The sequence below is a fragment of the Mus pahari genome, chromosome 4 (assembly GCF_900095145.1).
Source record: "Mus pahari chromosome 4, PAHARI_EIJ_v1.1, whole genome shotgun sequence".
NCBI lineage: Eukaryota > Metazoa > Chordata > Mammalia > Rodentia > Muridae > Mus > Mus pahari.
In genome coordinates, this window is record NC_034593.1 from 64,656,392 (window position 1) to 64,678,441 (window position 22,050).

Below are 22,050 nucleotides of genomic sequence, written 5' to 3' on the forward strand. Positions count from 1 at the left end.
GTCTGGTTGGTTGATTTTGTTGTTCTTGCTATGATTGCAAACCCCTTCAGCTCCTTCAGTTCTTTCTCTAACTCTTCCATTGGGGACCCTGTGCTCAGACCAATAGTTGGCTGCTAGCATGAAAAAACTTTATTAAATATCAAATTTCTTTGGAATTTTAAATTTCATTGAGAGATTGTGAACTTGAAGCAGTTCCTTGAGCAATAAGGGTTATCCAGGTTCCAAAAGGTATTTATAGATTTGGCTACACAAAATTGTCTTTAGCAATCAATATAATACATAGGTAAGACCTACTGGTCTCAAAACAGGAGTGATAAGCAGTGCAGAGCCCCATAGGAACTGGGTGTCCTCAATCCAGCTGTTTGGGTCTTCATAAAACCTTTAAAACAATTAGAATATTTAATATATAATATTGAAAAACAAGTGGAGGTAACTTGCTTAACTCATCAGTTCTTTCCTAAAATACTTATTTTAAATTTAACGTCATCCTGCAGCAATAATTCTAATGTAGTTCATATGGCTTACATGAGAACAGACAGACATAGGGGAAGGAAGGGAATAAAGGAGAGCAGGGAATGGCAGGCATGAGTTATTTTCATACTTAAAAAAGTAATACCCAAAGTATACAATTGATACAAGCAGTTTGTTGTTTATTATTTTCTTGTAAGGCAGGTTCATAAATCCCCAGAATTATTTCATTAACCACTTTCAAACTTTTTCACTAAAAAACTAATATGTATTTAAAAGAAACATTAGGCCATTTCCTAAAAACTTCCCGTTGGTTCATAACATAAATACAAGTTCACAATGTATAATTTTATAACTACATCACACTATTGATATAATAATATGCAATTGTTACATTTTCAATCTTTCTTACTAATATATTTTATCTGTACTTTCTGATAAGTCCTCTCACTCATGGCCTAATCTTGTGCACCAGAGGGTTAATTTCATTTAGTACAACCAATATACATATCCTAAAACTTCATTCAACTAGAAAAATAATAATCTTATATTTACTTTGTATCTTGTTTTGTTACTATTAGTGTTTATTACATGTCTTAATATACTTGTGGTCACTATTTCTGTGTGTGTGGTATGATATCTATGTTTGTGTGTGTGTGTGTGTGTATATATATATATATATATATATATATATATATATATATGTACATATATACATATATTACATGTGGGGGTTGAATAATTGTGATATGATGTATGTATTTGATATGAATGTATGATATATTTTTGGATACTATGTGTATCTGGTGTGTGTGTGTGTGTGTGTGTGTGTGTGTGTGTGTGTATACATGTGTATAATGTATTGTGTGGTGTATCCATTGTACAAAATTGAACAAGTTGACATATGCATTATCACATGTAGAGACCAGAGAAGTTGATTTCCTCTGTTTTGTCTTTGCTTCATTGCCTTGTTCAAGGTATCACACTGCACTAGTAGCTCATTATTTAGACGAAGCCAGATTGGCATATCAAATAGTTCTTGGGACCCACCTCCCTCTGATCTCCTTAACACTGCAGTTAAATTCAAAAGTAGCTATGTCTGGCTTTTTTGCATGGGTTCTTGATGTTAGAAACCAAGTCCTGTTGTTTCCAGACTGAGATCCCTCTGAAACAGCTTTCTAATACCTTACAATATAACTCTTACTTATAATTCTCAATACTCACTCATGAAGAAATGGTCTTGCAACTGTCTCACCAAATGCGTGGGCTCTATAGAACAGAGTGTAGAGGAAGGGAAGCAAAGTATAGCGGATGGTTAGGTAGTGCCTCGATGTGTTCACCAAAAGAGAGTTGGGTCCAAAAACAGCAGGATCCTGTTCCTATACGATAGCAAAGAAATAAAAATAAGTAGAGAATATGTAAATAAACATTAAAATTAAACTATTCTCATCATTGTTTAAAGCAAATTGTTTAAATTTGAACTCTTCTATGAAAAATTTTAAAATTGTCCCGAATATAACCTTTTTATGCCTGAGTGTTTTAGGCTTTGTATCCTAAGTTATATTTTAATTAATCTCTATTTTAAAGGATATGCTTCTCACTTAAATATAGTTTTAAAAAGGTGAAAAATAGCCAGATATTCTTTCAGACTCTTAGTTTTCTTTAGACTGTTTCCAATTTTATGTTCTCAAAACGTTTGCCAAATAATCTGAGGTCCTTTCCAGTTACAGCAGCATGCCTCTACCTGAATTTGTGCTCAGCTACATGGCACATTGTGGCCAATAATCTAGATGTCACCCATTCAAGCACAGGCCTGGGTGTGCTTGAGAATTCTTTCCTGTGCATAGTCATTGACCTCCGAAGAAACAGAAGCAGTGTAAGGGTCCAGAAAACCAAGGAAAAATGTTTCCTGACCAGTTAGCAAACTTCAGCTTTAAAGTTTCACAGAAGATCTAACTAGGAGACAACTTCTTCCCAGTGCCAAGCTTAATAACACAGTTTGCTAGAGGGTTATAGAATTTACTGAGCCTCCTCCTTAAATTTACAGTGAAATCACAGTTTCTATTTATTAATCCCAGACACAGAATATACAGTGGGGCTGCTATGGCTGATTCTGGAGATTCAAGGCTCTTCTAGTGGTCTTGTACACTTAACATCTTTCCCAATGACCTGTCAGAGCCTGTTGGGATCCAGCTGTGGGATGATTCTCCCTGCCAGGTCACCTGCCAGGTCTCCAAGCATGTTCCATCAGCTTCCAGAGGCCCAACAGTGGGTTGACGCTAAGTCTCACTACTCTGTTGGCTTATAGCCACTCTGGTATCTACCACATGCATTCTACTGACTAAGCAGTACAATACTCATTCTGGCATACCATTTCCATTTTAGAAACCTCAAAATGAGTGCAGAATATTTGTATAACTCTCTTCTATGAAATTGGACTCCTCAGAATCTCCTTTGTGCCCCTTTTGGCTGTGTTCTCTGAAGTTCCTCACAATGTGAGCTCTGCAGTTGACATGTCTCAATGGAACTGAGGTTTTTATGAGAGTAACTTATAAACACTGAAAACTGTCTTGATCATCATGTTCTTAACTGACTCACATGTTTAAAAGGATATTACTATGCTCTCTTAAAAACCATGTCTATGATAGCTCACAGCATGCAGATTTCAGTTAAGAAGAGCTGTATTACCCAGTACAACTATTCCTACCAGTTCAGACTAGTGCTTTAAAAGTTAGTTTTGAGTTTACTGGCATGTTCATTGAACTCTTATGAATCATACCAAAATGTCTTTGGACTCAAATCATATTAACTTGAATCATTTTTTCTTTTATAAAAACAGCTAAGAATCTTGCATAAAAACTAACCAGTGCCCCCCCCCCCCGAGCTTTTGTCTCTATTTGCATATGTAGCAGAGGATGGCCTAGTCGGCCATCAACAGGAGGAGAGGCCCTTGGTCTTGCTAAGATTATATGCCCTAGTACAGGGGAATGCCAGGGCCAGGAAGTGGGAGTGGGTGGGTTGGGGAACAAGGTGGGGTGGTGGTGGTATAGGGGACTTTCGAGAGGAGACTTGGAAAGGGGAGAGCATTTGAAATGTAAATGAAGAAAATATCTAATAAAAAAGAAAGTTATATTTTGTTATAAAATAAACTGAAACACAGTTAAAATCCACGATAAAAATATGGATACATTTCATTTTGTAACTTCCTCATGTGTCCATTTTATACATAAAATATAATTTCAAAAATATATTTATAAAACATGTTATATATTTTAGATCTTACCTTAAGTATACAGATGGAAGTACATTGCTTAAAAATACAGTTATGTTGGTTTCAAAACAAACAAGGAAGGAACAAGTGTCACTTACTGCATAGCCATCAGCATTGTGGTTTCTAGAAAATGGATAAAAGGCTCCCAGTTGCATCCATCTTCTGCAGAGTTCTTCTGTGGTGTTAGCCAAAAATCCACAGATGTCCGCCCCTACCTAAAGGACAGGGTTGTGCGTATCAGTGTAGCCCTTCTAATTTACCTAGGACATCCTATTTTATGCACCAGTTAATGAACATTGTTCCTGGTCTTCTTGCATTTTTGTCTTTATACACATCCCCTAAAATGATTTAATCTCCATGTTTGCGCCTTCTTTCTATCTACCTACATTATTATTATTCTCTGCTCTCCATTGCCTTCCTTTCCTCACTTTACTCACCCAGAATGTTCCTATTGTGAATTGCAAAATGCTTTTTGCTGACCAGACTTTTTCTTATCAGAGGTTTGCATAAAGCATTTCTCACCAATAGTTAGCTTTGATTTCTCTCTTTCTGTTTAGAATAAATCCTTTTGAAGTTTTTGAATATATGAGGTTTTCTCATTGACTATTTCTTGTCAGACACATTGTATACAATATTCTAGTCTTGTTTTCTATAGATTTACACTAGATATTTTAAATTCAATATTAATGATTTAGGATGTATAAACTGAAACCATCATTTCCCAGATGCTGGATGTTTAGTACTTTTAATCTTTAAGATAGCTTTCAATTAGCTAAATGATTAATTTTTTTAATCCAATTTACATAGCATTGCTCTGTAAATTGTGTTCATTGCATTTTGAAACATGATTTTTCTTACATGTCAGGAATTATCTTCTTACATTATTTTCTTATACAATAATTAAACTTTAATCACAAAATTTTTATCTACCTGGCAGTTTATTTTTTACAGACTATGTGAGAAATAGCAATGTCTTATATTGTTTTGTTAAATGTGTAATTAATCACTCATCTAAATATTTGATAAGTTTCTTTAGATATTTGCAAAGATGTGGATCACTTAGAAGGTATGTGTACATATGCATGTGTACATATACATGAGCCTGTGTCTCTTTTATAATAGTTATATATAAAAGTTGTGTGTGTGTGTGTGTGTGTGTGTGTGTGTGTGTGTATACTTGAAAACTCACAGACAATATACAATGTGTTATTTCCCATTTCTTTAAGTGGCAGGGTGAAACCACGAGCAATGAATTTGAACTTGAATTGCAAGTCTTACAGGTAGAAAAGAAAGAGAACAAAGAATGTAGGTACTGGAAGATATCTGTCATGTTCAGATGAGAAAAGTGACAAGCAAGGTTGACTTTAGGAACCAAAGTCCCAGCATGCATAGTGAGTGACCAGTGAGGCTCCACCCCTGGCTGAGGTGCTATTGATAGTAAATGCTTTAGAGGAAGAGCCAATTTTCTTCCGGAATATTACCACTGAGAGGCTCTATACGCGTCTATAAATTGCCCTATACCAATGTACATACTGGGTGCATAAGGGGACTCAGTATGTTTTAAAATTAGCACATGATATTGGGTTGGAAAAGTTGTGGAAAATCGAGGAGGAAACAGAGATAAAGGCATGGAGAGATTTGACCAAAAGACATTATAGACAGATACAATGTTTTCAAATAGTAAAAGATTGAGGTCAAGAAAGATGAATGAGAGCAGGGGCAGATAAATAAGAGGAAAATACAGTGACATATATTAAAAAGGTAAGTAAAATATTTCAAAAAAATTCTTGGGCAGGGAGAGGGCATAGGGGGCTTTGGGGATAGCATTTGAAATGTAAATGGAGAAAATAATAAAAATTCTTATATTTTTATTATCAGTATTTATTTTCTGGGTGTGTAGGGAAGCAGGTGGGGGAGGATATAGGGGACTTTTGAGATAACATTTGAAATGTAACTGAAGTAAATACCTAATTAAAAATTGGAAAAAAAGAGAGTATTTTAATTCAAATCCTATATTTGTGCAACTTTTCAATAATCACTTCACATATTTGGTTATATTTCACTTTGTTTTGTTGAAATAATTTATTATTATACATTTTAGGTTAATTACTTTTCTTTTCCTATTTTCAGATTTAAAACCATTTGTGTCTTTGTCTTTTCTTTTACTTTGTCTATATTTATTTACTTCATTTTATTTTATTTCATGTATTTTTACTTTTGAAGACAAAGGTCTTGCTATGTAGTCCAGTTTGTTCTCATATGTAATACTCAGAAATCCAGTCTGATCATGACCATAGCTTCTTTAATGCTGAGATTGCAAACATGCCCACCATGTCCACCTGCTTTTTTAAAATTTTTTTTCATTTATTTACCATTTATGACTACAACTTTTCCATATGGTTTAAACTATACAAACTTTGATTAAGAATTGTAAATTACTAGCCTTAATCCATAAATTGATTTTCCTTCCCTTTCTGAAATTTAGCTTGCTATTGGGTGAATTTATTTATATATATCATACTGAAATATTTTTTTAACCTTCCAACTATCATATGTGTAAGTAATTCTGTTTCTTTTTATTTTAGGGGTTCACTTTATTAATGTATATGCTAGAAAACTTAATACTCATTATAAATTCATTTCAAATATTTTGTGATGGGTTTCTATAATTTTGACTCTGGGTTTTATACGATTTTTTTAAATTATTATCAGGCTTTTCATATTCCATATTTCAAATGTATTACATTTTCTCTACCTTAAGAGTTTGAATCATTGCTCTGCCCCTGCTCTTCACTAGTAGTAAACCATCTTACCAAAGGCATGCCAAACATGCCGAACTCCAGCATTCCAGTGATGGACCATTCCATCTGCTCCCAGGAGGCTGTGTTGTCTCCGAGCCAATGAGAAGCATGGCGTCCTGAACCAGCAAATGTTGACCGGGTAAGGATGAAGCTTCTCTTATTAGGAAAAACTTTTTCCACAGCTCTATAAATATAACCAAGTTAAAAAATGACTACTTCCTAAAAGTAAAATGGAACACGTTGATTTAAAAAATGCCAGTTTCCTTTCTCTGACACAAGGCAATATTTCAAAAATTATGTGAAATTTTAACATCTATTTTGCATTTAGCTACCAATATATTCTGATCAAGCATATAAAACAAATATCTTTGAAAAAGATTAAAGTTTGAATAATTTCACCTATTAATTACTAAACTGAAAGTGTAATATGTACACTGACAATTAGCTGAGAAACATTTGAACATTTTCTAATAGTTTCTAATAGTCTACTATTTTTCTATCCCCTATCAGTGCCTATTCATTAATGGTAATTTTCCATTCAAGGGAATTCATCAGAAAAATAAACAAACAAACTACAAAAACCCAGGTGTACTTCAAAATATGAAGTCAATGAGGCTCCCTCTGTAAAAAATTGGGATTCTCACATGCCTTTTTCATAGCATAAGCTGTTTTATATTGAGCCATAAGATATGCTGGGTTTTATCTGATAATTTACCTAATTAAAAATGTAATGATCCACATTTCATTCATGCCTTATTTATTTATTTTTAGATATTATTAAATAGAATAGTATTATAATTCTTTTCTTCCTCCCTTTCTCCCTCCAGCCTATACCAAGAGTGCTCCCTCCAAACCATCCTTTGTCCTTCACTTTCAAATTTATAGCCTGTTTTTCCATGATTGTTATTGTTATTATTATTGTTATTATTATTATTATTACATAAGGGCTTAAACAATTAGAGGTAACAACTTTATAAAGATGATATACTATAGTTTTGGTGCATTGTGTAATTTAGCACCAGCAAATTATTAACACTTGAATATATACTTAAAGAGAATGTTAAAAAAATATATAAAAAAGAATAAGCTTATATCAACAGAGATTTGTTTACCAGAAAAATATTTCTGAAATTATTGTTAGGTCACTAACTCCATATATACGATAAAATTGTCATAAATGGTTAACATTCCTTTAAACATAGATAAAGAAAGCTCATCAAAGTATTTAAAAAACTCAATAAAAAACGAAAATGATTAAAAAGATAATGAGGTCTGTGTGTTATCAGTTACTGCTCTCTAGAAGCTTACAGAACACTAGCAAAAGAACTGAAACTCAGTATGTGCTATATACCTGCTTCTGTTTTGTTCCATGTTCCTTATTCTATTGTGCTCTATGAATTAGAAACTAAATTTTAGTTGAAACATGTATTTTTGAAGGATAAAGAGCAGTTACTGCATCACTATTTTAAGCCAGTTGGGAATTTCATGATTGATAAAAACAACTATATTTTACTTTTCCATAGAAAATAGGAAAACAAAATTTTCAAAGAAAGTCCTCGACGGAATAAGTAAATCTTTGCTAAACACACATGTTTTATTCTTCTCGATAACTTATTAATATTAATAACATCAATATTAGTAAAAGAGAAAGATAATTTAATGCCATGGGATTTTTAACTTGAAAATATTTTCCTTTTATTCTTCTTCTTATTTTTTTATTTTCCAAATTTTTATTAGGTATTTACTTCATTCTTGCAACATTCTATCTAATTTCTAACTTCCAGAAGCACATGTGTAAAAAAAACATAGTGAGTTATTGAGTTTCTGCATGAAGTTTGACTTACTTCTCTGTGGCTATAGCCATGCTGTATCCATACAGGCTGTGTACATCATACTGTTTCCCCCAGTGCTGCACAGCATCCATGCAAAGAGTTTTGGAATACATGATTTTGTCAAGAATACCTTAGAGAAAATAATAGCACGATATTTTGTGATATATTTTATCACAACATTTGTTTCTGTTTTTATAGTGTGTTCTACAAACCTAATCAAAACAAAACAAAACAAACCTCACAAAAGACCACATTTAGTTAAACAATATGCATAAGGTTCCTGCATTTCATTTCTGTTGAGACTGGACAATGATTTTTAGCTACAATAAGTATAAACCCATTACACATTAATTGTATTACATGTAGAGTGTTGTATTTAATTAAATGATACTTTATTTTTTTAATAATACATAATTCTATGGGGAATAGTGATTAATAGGTGCATTGTAATTTACACATTGATGCTGTGCAGCATTTATCCAAATACTAATTTTCATCATTTCTAGCACACTAATTGATTTAAATGTGATGATGCTTAGGAGCTGGTGAGATGGCTCAGTAAGGAAAGCTGAGGCACACAAGCATAAAGACATGAGTTCAGATCTCCAGAACCCACACGAAAGGCTCACATGGTGGTGACCACTTGTCATCCTAGCCCTGGGAGATATAGACAGGTGGGTCCCAGAACTCTCTTGTCAGTCTGTCTGTCTATATCGCCCATACCTTCTCTATCTCATTTAGTCAATCAACACACTCTAGCTTTAAGGAAAAAGCCTTGTATTCAAAAATGAGTTTTGAGTAAGGTTGCTTACTCAATAATTAGTAATAATTTTTATTAGATATTTTCTTTATTTACATTTCAAATGCTATCCAGAAAGTTCCCTATACCCTTCCCCCGCCCTGCTCCCCTACCAACCCACTCCCACTTCTTGGCCCTGGCGTTCCCCTGTACTGGGGCATATAAAGTTTGCAAGACCAAGGGGCCTCTCTTGTGAAAACCTAAGCACCAGAATTTAAATCCCAGCACCCATATAGCATGATGGACATACAGGGCAGTTCTAAAATTCTGTGAATCAGAACAAGAATCGTTATGTTATGCTAAGAAAATATGAGTGCCGATTTCAGGGAGAAAACCTACTTTAGTGGAATAAAGAGAGGGTGATAGAGAAAACAAAAGTTTTCTTCAGGGTTCCGTGAATTGGCACAAGTAAATATGTCCATGAACATAATCATATACTGGTATAGATATAGATACAACATAAAGAATTAAAATTTACAAAATAATAAGAAGAGGAAAAATTAACATCTAGTTTGACATGAGGTCATGTACACTCATGCAATTATATGCATACACAAACAGCACACACAAAAATGAAATAAAAGATATTGTATTGATTGATAGAGAATACCTTCAGCATCTCATATATGAGCATGAAAAGATTATACATGTATAGAACACAAACAAATAAGTGGTGCATTAACGCAACAATAGGGGTATTATATTTGGCAAAGAAGAAAGAAAAATCATTAAGTTTAGGATTAAAAAGTAGAGCAAAATTTGTGATTTATAAATATACCTTAAAGTTTATTAGTTAACAAAAATTTTGGCTCAGCATTGGGTATTCAGGAAAGCAAATGAAATTTACCGGGAGTAAAAGGAGGGTAATTCAGTAAATCGAGAGCACATCCTTTCAGAGAACCTTGAATAAAGCTGGAAACTTCATTCATGTCCTAAATAGAAAAGGATACATTGCAAAAATTTTAAATTGTGAATAACAGATTTCCTATGCTATTTAAAAATAAGTCATTATTGAAATTGTTTTAATCCTGGATGTGATCTATATATCTGATATATATGTATACATATATATGCACACAGGTATATGTGTCCATTAACATAAGCATTTATTCATATAGAAATAAATAATACATAAAGAAAATGTACAAAATAATATGCAGAGGAAAAAATTAACGTCATATATGTATATGTATGTATAAACACATACTAGGACAGGTACTTTAGACTTGAGTGAATGATTAATGATTGTAAGTGTTGTAAACACCTCTCATTTTACAGAATTGTAAATCTATGAAAACTACATCTTCACATTTAATAAACATTTTTTAGAGTTGTGTCTGCCTTCTCACTGTAATTTACTAAGAACCATTTTCAGCATAGCCATTAATTATACATCTTTGATGGTGGCAAACAGTTTTCTAGTGTCTATCATGCTCTGAGCATATGGCTTATAGCAATATTCACTTAATCTACATCACTGTTTGTTCCTTTCTTCCACATGTATTGTGTTTACATGTGCTAGTAAGTGATAGAAAATATTTAAATTTCACTTAGAATATACTCTATAGTGTGTGTGTGTGTGGGGGGTGTTTATGGACATAACATTTTCTGCTCACCAAATAAAACCACTTGTTTACAATAGTTACTTACAATCCAGAGTCCATCATATTCCACTTGCTGATGGAAAAGATTGCATTCATTTGCCCACCACTCCCAGGTTCTGGGATTAGTAAAATCTGGGTATACTGTTAATCCTGGCCATACCTAGATAAATAGATTATTCACATGGAAAAATGAATAAATGTTTTTTAATTCAGTAGTATTTCAAATACATGTAGTTAATAATATTTCAAACTATTAAATCTGTAATGTACTTCAGGAGATGTGAGACTCATGTGCATATGAAAACAGTTGAAGTAAATATGAAGAAATATTGAGTAATTAGAAAAAAAGAAAAAGGAGATAAGGTTGTCATATGAAGTAAAATTAAAAGTTTTTCTGAGTATCCTTGTAGATACTCAATTATCCAAAGTAATATATCTCAGTTTCATTAATAAAACAACTATTATTACATTTACAAACACATCTACCTTCAAAACTTCAAGAAAGAAGTTTCATTATTATGGCAATACTTGCTAAATATTGTCTAAGTGTTCTAAATATTTTTATAATGTCATGATATACTAGAACTTTGGGAGGCAAATATTTTTGTTTTCATTTTGTAAATAAGGTAGACTATTTAAATTTGTCCTACAAAGTGATACAAATGACACACAGAAAGATTAAATGGGATGTTCAAGGTCATATTCCCAATAGCTGGTCAGCAGGATTGAAACTCAAGGTAGCAAAGATCTGATCCTATTGTATCACAGATGAGATATATTATATTGCCTCTTTGTTATGCATGCAATATCAGACTATGATTTCTTTATGTATTCCTCAAATAACAGTATTCACAGGCAGGCAGAATTTACTTCTAATTAATTATGACAAGTTTACATAGCTTTAAAACCAGATAAACACTCTTTATTATCTTTTGATCTGGCCAGGATCACAGTGACAAGCGTCCAGAGAACATAGTCTGTGAAATATCAGGGGCTTGTATGGGTCTGGTAGAGATTATTATCACAGGAGAAAATGCTGTCTTGGAAATTTTAAGGTGGTAAACTACAGTAAGGATAGATACAATATTTGTCATTGTTATAAATAATGGTTTAATAAATACATATTTACATTTTTTTATTTCCTCACAGTTTTATTTAGGGTTTTTTATTTGTTTGTTTGTTTTTAAACACAGCAGTGAATTACCAACGTGATGTGTCTAGTGGGTATTTGCTTTTGCCACAGGGTATGGCTATGCAACTATTAACATTTATTCTGTACAAACTTATACATAAAGGGCTGGGAAGGTGCCTCCATCAGTTAAACCTTTGTCACATAAGATTTGCATTCAGTTTCCCAGAACCGTAGCCATTCTGAAACCTCAGGTCTCCTAAGGAAGGAGGGGAAGATACAGAAACATCCCATGATACTCCTGGAACAGCTTGGCTTACAAATGCATCAGGAAATATGGGACTGTGTGTCAAACAAGGTGAAAAGCAAGAACTGACAGCCAAGTTATTCTCTGACCCTACATACACGCAATGACTTATAGGCTTATGTAAATATGTAAATATGCAAAGATATCTACTCATAATTAACTCTGTGATCTTTGAATTTTTAATCCAATTTTAGATTTTTCAGTTTTCTTCCTTGCAACAATTTCAGTAACTACACATTATTTTGAGTTTTCAATGTAAGTCATAAAACTAAGTGTGTAGTTTGTAGTTACTTGATTTACAAATGTTTTACATTAATTTCTTTATATAAACATTGAAGATTTTCACAGGAATTTAAAAAGTATATGAAATTTATTGGATTCTATTTTGATAATTTAGTTTAAATGATATGTTACAGTGTTTCATTTTACCAGTTTCCTTGCAAAATTACAAATCAAAGCCAAAAGGCAAGGCACATAAACATACACACACAAACATACACACACACACACACACACACACACACACACACACACACTCACGCACACACACGACATTTACACCAACACTATTTGCAAAATAGAAAGTCAGAGCCCAATGAATTTAATGAATGTGAGGACTTACCTCTCCTATAAGTGATGTGGTTCCATCTGACTCTTTCACCCAAACATTTTGCTCATTCCCCCTCACATATGTTTGATATTCGGTACCATTTGCACGCTTATTTATAGAGATTGCAGGGTCCTAATAAAGAAATAATATTCTGTAGGCAATATGTTAATTTACAAATACATAATAATAAAAATGTCTTATTACACAAATTATCTTTACCAGGATGATGATATATTTTTGTCCATGGTTATGTAAATCCTGAGCAAATTCAGGAAGTCCTTTAAATGCCACTTCATCATAAGTAAAGTCCTTTTTGTCTTCCATGTAGTCAATATCAGTGACTTGTGCATCCTGAAAATTAGCAAAGTTGGTTTCAGTGTGAGTAGAAAGAGTTTACTAGTAGCCTCAGTATTTAAACACAAGCCTTTGTTTTATGCAGAGAGTGATCAAGTTAACACTGTATTCAAGGTACTCCTTGGAAAGCATGCTAAAGTAATTTAATCTCACTATTTGGAGGGAAGTAGGAGAGTTTCAAAATGCAAATCAGCCTGAGCAACAGAGACAGACATTGTTTCAAGAAAGAGTCATAAGCTAACTTACAGTTTATGAAATGAAAAAGTAGAATTGCTTATCAAATTATTTACTTTCATTCCTTCATATTGTTTGCTTATTTTGTTTCATTTTTCATTGCTTGTTATGAAAGCTAAAATCTAAGGAATGCTCTATTACAGAACTACTCTACTAGCACTAGATTATTCCATTTTTAAATGTTAAATTCTTAATGGGCAATCCATTGACATATCTCATTGGTTACATTTATTCAAGTGTGTGTGTGTGTGTGTGTTTGTGTGTATGTGTGTGATAGCTGTATTATTTTAAAAACAATGCTATTTGTTTACAAACATGTATTTGTTCCCTACTACTGATATTTTTCCCAACATGTCTAATTTCCTAGTGTATTCATTATACCCACAGATAAGTGCAGCTTTCACTCTCAATCAAAGGAACTTTTTTTTTCTTTTGCAGCCAATAGAGACCTTAACAGCAATGCACAACTGGCAAAACCACATAAATGCATAGAACTGATCATGGTGTCCTTAACCCAGGTTATACACCTACAATGCTATTCCTACAGACTCAATGAAGTGTTACAGAAGAGTGGACAGGAAGATTGTAAGTGCCAGAGGACCAGGACATTTGCTGTGACATAGTGTCACTCTATGTGACAGAAAGTGGCAACACAAATTCTTAACAAGATGTTTGCCTAAATGTCAGCTGTCCAATAACTGTCCCAGTTGATGGATCAGCATGGAGGAAGAAATCGCACAATGTCCCAGTTCTAGAAGCACTTTCCTGGAAATGAATGGCTGTTACTAGAGGGAGAATCGGTTTACTCCAAGATTATGTCCTGGAATAGGTTACTTAATCCTAAATGGTAAACCCTAAACAGATCCAGGCACCTTCAAATGTGCTAGGCAAGATGTGTGTGTGTGTGTGTGTGTATGTGTGTGTGTGTGTGTGTGTGTGTGTGTGTGAATTAATAGTAATTAAATAAGTGATTATGAATTTAAGAACTTGTGGTGTGAACACAGAACTTGTGGTGTGAACACAGAATTTGAGGTACTGAGAGGGAGAGTGTAAATTATTAAATATAGCACTCATGTATGAATTCTCAAAATTTAAAAGGAAATATATAATAACAAAAGTTTTTTACTAACACAACTTCTGATAAGTTCTTCAAGAGGATATTTTGACCAATTAATAAAAAAGAAGTCATTAATTTTTTAAAAACAAGAAATTGGAGGGTCTGGAGGATGGAAAGGAAAGCTAAAAGTGATGTAAATATAGTCTCAAAAAAAAAAAAAAGAAGAAAGCACACAAACTTAACCAACTTACAGACATCAAATATGGATATTAACTAAATTTACCATTAAATCAGTTTTATAAGTATAAATATTATAGACTATCGATCCAACATACTTTATGTATCCATGTATCATGACACTTTGAGTCATTTCCTTGTATGTGACCATGTTTGCCCAACAATCCCCCAATCCCTAACACCCTCCACTCTTCTTACATATGGGATGCCAGCTTCCCGGTTTCTTCTTACTACTTCTTTCACTTTATCTAAAGACTTGTAATTCCAGCGACTCAGTTGAAAGCCAAGGTTCCAATATGCTGGCATTGCTGGTCGTCCAATGAGCTTGAGATGAATGGACAGTTAATTAGTTTCAACAAAGAGAAATGTCTTTAGAATCATTAATATTGATGTGCTTTTTACTCTACTACACCTCTAGCACACATTTAACTAAATATTGTAAGATCAGAATCATATCTAAATTCTATTTATGCCAAATCTGCAAGAATTTTCTTATAAATACTTATCAAAACACTTACTAAGTTTATGTTCTATACCACATATTTGAGTGTTTTGTGATAAAGAAACATTCAGGAAAATAACAGTTTCAAAAATATACTTGTCTATCATGAAAAATTAAAGACAAGAATAGACTTATAGTAAAGGAAATTATAACACAAGAGGAACAATATTTTCATAGCCCATTTTGATTAAATTTATAGATGATCCACATTTTTATTGGGTATTTCTATTTTCCCAAATTATATATACACATTTACTTCATTAAATCAAAAACAATCATAACTAAAGGTTTAGTATGTAACAGCTCCAATGAGTGAATTCTGAGCTCAGTGATCTAGTCATAAAATTAATCTAAATAAAAATATACATTTACATATATGTAAATGTCATTGTACAGAGGAATAATAAATATCAACTCATCAAATTTTGATAAGTAAAATACATGTAGATAGGAAGTCCCATAGGTGTAACACATTATTTAATGATTTCTTAAAGTAAATTATTGTGGGAAATAATTTACAAATTCATCCTGAAACCAACCTCCTGGTATTGTTGAACAACTTGTTCTGGTGTGTCTCCAAGGAATATATAAAAGTCTAATATGCCACCAGTAACTCTGTAAGTAATTATTGGTGTTGGCTGGATGAAAACCTCTACAAAGTAAAAATAGGAAACAAATATACATAATCTGTAAAATGTTTTCAATGATAAAACAGTTGTGAAACATGTTTAAAGAAAATCTTGTTAGCCATGTCAGTGTATAATACTCAATTATTAATAAGTAAGCTATTGACAATAGAGATATCTTGGTAGAAATACGGAAGGCTGCCACTTATAAGATTTATGAAGGATTGCCAAGATGCCCTTTTACAAAATTGGCATGACTTCTCCGAAAATCTTATAGCAAAGCACAAGTTTCAGATTCCTAATAAGAACAAATATCTTGCTAAAACCATATCGTAATTGCTTATTGCAGCTTAAGATTAATTATGTGTCACTACACTACGTATACATTCCCAAATAAAAACACTCACAACTAAAATGTAACTTTGAAATCTTCCAATAATAATTTCACACTATGCCATTGTTTACAAAATCGGATGGATTTTCTTGTGTGTGTGGCATCAAATATCTATGCCTAGAATAAGAAATGTACTTATATTCCAGTTTTATATAACGTATATGCAAATTTCATACAAGCATATTATCAAATAAATTGTACTTGCCCATTGCATTGCTGTTCATAAGAAAAACACCATAGGACTTGCCAGAGTTATCTTCAATGCCCATGAAGAATGTCTGATGCCCATAGAGATTATGATTATTCTGGAAGGTGAAGTTTCAAATTTTAAATATATAACTGAATATAAAGTAAAGATGTTTTAAACCAAAATGAAGATATTTGCTAAAATGGATTTTACCAATTCAATTGCTTTTGTAATTTACCCTTCTATAGATCTATACTATTTCCCCTTATTGTATGTCACATAAAAGATACAAAAATAATATAATGTACTTTAGTTAATAATTTTATATTAGCAAAAGAGACATTGACATGTGTTAATATGTTGCTTGCTTCTCTTTGTTTTTTTACAATTAAATATATCTGAATAAGCTGTGCTGATTTTAACACACACACACACACACACACACACACACACACACACACACATTTTTTTCCCATAGGACCAAGAACAATGTCTATCTTAGATTTTGTTTTCTAAGAACAGATGAGAACATGACATAACCCAGGCAAATCCGAAACAGCTCACGCAAGTGGAAATGTAAGACTTTTTAACTGGTTTTAGACAGAAACATAAGAAGAGCCTGGATGGAGAGACAGAAAGAAAACACTTTCAGCCTGGTGTTTACTTCAGATGGCAATGCTGTTAACACTGAAACAAGAAGTGCTAAAATTTATCTGTCATTTTGTATCAACTATCCACTTACTCATTTGGTGAAACAATAGTGTTAGCATTGGTTTTCAAAAATACTAAAGATAACTAAATAATAAGTAAAAATAACTTTAGTGGTTTATCTTTTAATCTTATGAATTTCACATGAATACAAGAAACAAATCTTCACAAAAGTAAATAAATGTGACTATGATCCTTGCATGAAGTGTTGCAATACGTAACATGTACTTCTATATACCGTATTATGTGGAGATATAGTATTTACAAAACAAAACAAAACAACAACAACAACAACAACAAAAAACCTTTCAAGAACTGAATGTCTAAAGTGATTGTATACTGTAGAACATCCAAAACTGGGCAAAACTGAAGTGACTGTGACTAAAAGAAGACAGATATCTCAGCCTATGGACAGATTGCTATTTGGAATTATTCCACCAAGCTTTAACCACAAGAGAGCAAAACATAGAATAATAAAATACAAAAACAAAAAGCAATAGGGAACTTTCAGGATAGCATTTGAAATGTAAATAAAGAAAATATCTAATAAAATTTATTAAAATATCATATATATATATATATATATATATATATGGCAAACAGTCACTATTTTCAGATACATATTCAAGTACTGACAAAAAACAAGAGATGTTAAGATTTTTCTGTCAGGTGAATTCATTAAAGTGAATTAGATCCATATATCTTTTCTGAATAAAATTCACATAAATTGAGTCAAACAGGTTGAAGGAATGCTAAAATTAGTAGAAAAAAAATCAGAAAAAAAATATTTCAAGAGTTAGGCACAGAGAATACAATTCTGAACCAGTTCTTAAAGTGAAATTAATATCTTCAGTGCAAAAATAATTAAAACAACAAAGCGATAGTCTTAAGAACTGGAGAAAATACTTTCCAGCTATATTTCAGATAGGGTAGTTAATAACTAGAATAAATAAAGAATCAGAAGATAACCAGGGAATTAATCTGATAGTAACTGAGATAATTAAATAGGTGGCTCTGGCAAGAGGAAACACAAAAGATTGGTAATTATCTTAAAATGTATTAAATATCCTTATTCACTTGGAAAACAAAAATTAAATTATATGTTAGATTCCATTTCTTCCAAATAAGATTGGTTATCTCTAGGAAAACAAATGCGAGCTGGAGTGTTGGCTCAGCAGTGAGAGCACTTGAGTCACTTGCAGAGTTCCTGAACTCTATCCCCCACATGAAAGCTCAGAAATATTAGTAACTCCAGTTTTAGGGGGAACCATGAACTCTTCAGACCTCTGCACCTATCAGGCATGCACATGGTACACATCCACAGGCGCATGCAAAAGATATACACATAAAAATAAAATAAGTATTTTTTAAAAAGAAAAATAAAAAAAAAATGGCTGAAACCTCAGATGAGGATGTGTAGATATAGGAACCTCACTCACTGAACTTGGTAGTGTAAACAGCCATCATGGAAGTCAGTATGGGACTTCCTCAATAAAGATCAAAAAGAAGTTAGCATATTCATGATATATACCACTTCTGGGCATATACCCAAAGGGTTCCATATCCTACCAAAGAGATCTTCACATCCAGACTTACTGTTACTCTTCTCTCAATAGCAAGGAAAAGGATCAGACTAGATGCCCAAAAACTAAATAATGAATAACAAAAATGTAATAAATATGCACAACACAATTTATTCCGTTTTAAAGAAAAGTGATTTTTTTAAGAATATAAGTGGGGCTGGAGAATACTGTAATAAATTAGATAATCTAGACTCAGAAAGACAAATGCCACTTGTCCCAATGTTCCCTCTCAGATCTGAGACCTGGCTGTAAACTTACACCCTCTCTCTTTGTTTTTTTCCTTCACTCGTGTTACAGGTCATGCAATCAGAAAAATGAACATGATGGGTAGAGGATTGATGTTGAAAAGGGAAAGCAGTAACACAACATATAAAACAGAGAAAGTTAAGAGGTTATGGGGCGTCAGAAGGTACAAGTTGGGGTACAGAAGAATAAGAGGGTTCTATAAAGGTGTGGGAGGATCAACCCAAACAAATTATATTTGAAAATGCTATAATAAAGTTAAGAATTTTCTAGACAATTTTTATTTTAAAAAAACTAGAAACAATCCTAGGGTAGGTGTTTCTGTTGTATAGATAATTTTATTAACATTCTCACAAAAGTAATGTCAAGTAAAATTGATTGTATCAACTTCTTCAGTGTGATTATTTACTTTATAATGCCAAAATAATATCGTACATCACCAGGAATCTCATCTCGAGTAAAGATTGGCCATGTTTTCCAGTATAAGTCATGACGAAATCGCTTGTGAATATGTTCCCCAAAGCCATAAATATATGCACTTGGCAGTCTTGTTGAAATCTGCAAATATTGGTTTGAGTACACCAGAGGACCAATACTGGTATCAAACCTGAGCATAAAAAGAAAGAAAGAAAGAAAGAAAGAAAGAAAGAAAGAAAGAAAGAAAGAAAGAAAGAAAGAAAGAAAGAAAGGCATATGTATAAATGTATAAACACAACTCTCTCTTATTTTAGTTTAATATTGACATTATCCAGAATATTCGAATTCTTAGGTGCTGCAGTCGTGAATGGGAGAAGTACAAATTGTCACACAGACAGAACTTGTTTATGGTATCAACAGATCTCTGTTTTCATCAATAAAGGTTTTCATAGGCATCTTACACCCTCTTGTCCTTTTCAGGCTCAGACTATACCTACCAATATCGTTCATCTTAACAGGTACAACATAATAAATAAATAGATAAATAAGATAAATAAATAAAATTGTGATTCAAAAATTATACATCATATTCTGCAGACTCAGGTTTAAACTGGTTTCCATTAACTCTAAAATTAATTTCAAAAATCAGTGTTTCCCAAAACAATAAAAGTATCATGCAAAACTCTTGAAAACAATATTTTTCCATGTGTAACACATTAGCAAAAATCTCTTATCCTCCACTGTCCTGAGCCAAGATATACATCCTTTTTTACTACTTCTATGGTTAGACTCATTGAGGCTTTCTTTTTATTAGATGTTTTCTTCATTTACATTTCAAATGCTATCCCCTTTCCTAGTATCCTCTCTGAAAAATCCCCTATACCCTCCCCCCTCCCCCTGCTCCCCAACCCACCCACTCCCACTTCATTATACTGGGGCATAGACCAAGGGCTTCTCTTCCCATTGATGGATGGCCAACTAGACCATCCTCTGCTACATATGCAGCTAGAGACACAAACTCTGGGGGTACTGGTTAGTTCATATTGTTTGTTTCGCCTATAGGGCTGCAGACTTGAGATTTTTACATGTAAGTCACTCAGTGAAAAATTTCTTTCCCTGTACTAAACTATTCTGCTTAGAAGTAAGTACATTTTATGACATGGCACCAAGCAAATTAGAAAAATGTCCAAATATATTCAGTAAAAGTAAATTTATGAGATTTGATTTTCAACATTGTTAAATTAACATTATCTGTTAACAAGCCCATATCTTGACTTTTTCTTTTTAAAAAATTATTTCTTTTATTTCTATAATATTATATCACATAATTTCTTTCCTATTTCTCCCCCCAATTTTCCCATATATCCCCGCTCACCCTTTTAAAATTCATAACTTTATTATTTCTTATTATATGCATACATATGTATATATGTGTGTACTTGTATAGTGCTACCTGTATGAATGCTGACTTTTATAGGAAATTACTAAATTTTACTAAATTCTTTGAGACAATTACTCCCTGCCCCAGACAATACATTCTAAATGAAAATGTTTAACTAGTATTTAAATTTTTTATGTATGAAAAAAAAGATTTTGACATTGTCATCAAAATTCATACCTAATTCAATAGAAAACATCTACTTCTGAAAATTGTTTCAGAGAAGGTGGGATAATGAAGGGTACACACATAGCAACCATTTCCACTATGAGTGAATATTGGCAAGGGAAACATTTATCACTCGTTCCTACCAGGCATTTGGTTGACATGAACTGACATTCTTAAATTTGTGTTTTAGTTTCTTTCTTCTATGAGAAGCACAATAATTATTCTGTCATAATATTCATGGATCTAGACTTTCACGCTTTTGGGAGAAATTTGTATGTTCTTTATAAACTGGCACTGTCTTTAAGAGATCCTTATCTTCCATTGACTATCTACTTGATTGATATGAGAGCGAGACACAAGCATCACTTACAAGACTTTGTTGTTGCTTTTCCTGAGGACTTTGATGCTGAACGGGTTTTCTGAGACCTGGACATCATACAGTGTGTCAGCTGCTGGGATTCCATTTCCATCTTTTACAAACTGATGTGGCACTTCAAATCTCTTGTTATTTGGATCTGTGATCTGCCCAGATTTCAATACACAAACAGTAAGCGATTACGATATACCCATCTCTGAATTACTGTACACGAGCTGTGAAATTATCTATATCTGTAATGTTATATCATATTACATATATAACATAAATAAATCATACAAATTATTAAGAAATAATTATATTTAATTGGTTGAGAGTCTTCTATATTATTGAGTAAATATATTTATTGACAGAAGAGATAGGGTCACTAAATATCATTGAAAACTGGGATTTTTACATATAATATTGTAAGGGCTTTAATATCCACTTCTTGAGTTATTCCCAAGGGGAAAGTGATCATTTAATTTTAATTTTGAAAAATACTTTATTAAAACTTACAGATGAAATAAATCAAACTGAAATTAACCAGACCCCAAATCTATACAGCTTACTGAAACTCTCAATGATAAATAACCACTAGAAAGGAAGCTGTAGAGCTTCACATTGGATTTTAAGCTTGCAGTATAGAATATTTCCTAAGTATAAACCTTGAAAAATACTTTATTAAAACTTACAGATGAAATAAATCAAACTGAAATTAACCAG

General features: G+C 32.6%; 1 protein-coding gene across 1 annotated transcript in view; it reads right to left on the reverse strand.

Moving 5' to 3' along the window:
* The window catches only part of Si (sucrase-isomaltase), a 69,000-nt gene that overhangs the window by 38,146 nt on the left and 8,804 nt on the right, over nucleotides 1-22,050 (reverse strand). Inside the window, exons 6-19 of the mRNA XM_021196304.1 lie at nucleotides 21,340-21,491; nucleotides 19,382-19,553; nucleotides 16,431-16,530; nucleotides 15,745-15,857; nucleotides 14,902-15,027; nucleotides 13,041-13,172; nucleotides 12,834-12,953; nucleotides 10,822-10,935; nucleotides 10,019-10,103; nucleotides 8,385-8,502; nucleotides 6,553-6,724; nucleotides 3,838-3,954; nucleotides 1,693-1,847; nucleotides 295-379 (exon numbers count right to left, since the gene is read on the reverse strand). Coding sequence (XP_021051963.1) covers nucleotides 295-379; nucleotides 1,693-1,847; nucleotides 3,838-3,954; nucleotides 6,553-6,724; nucleotides 8,385-8,502; nucleotides 10,019-10,103; nucleotides 10,822-10,935; nucleotides 12,834-12,953; nucleotides 13,041-13,172; nucleotides 14,902-15,027; nucleotides 15,745-15,857; nucleotides 16,431-16,530; nucleotides 19,382-19,553; nucleotides 21,340-21,491 — 1,761 coding nt within the window. The remainder of the gene's footprint in view (nucleotides 1-294; nucleotides 380-1,692; nucleotides 1,848-3,837; nucleotides 3,955-6,552; nucleotides 6,725-8,384; nucleotides 8,503-10,018; nucleotides 10,104-10,821; nucleotides 10,936-12,833; nucleotides 12,954-13,040; nucleotides 13,173-14,901; nucleotides 15,028-15,744; nucleotides 15,858-16,430; nucleotides 16,531-19,381; nucleotides 19,554-21,339; nucleotides 21,492-22,050) is intronic.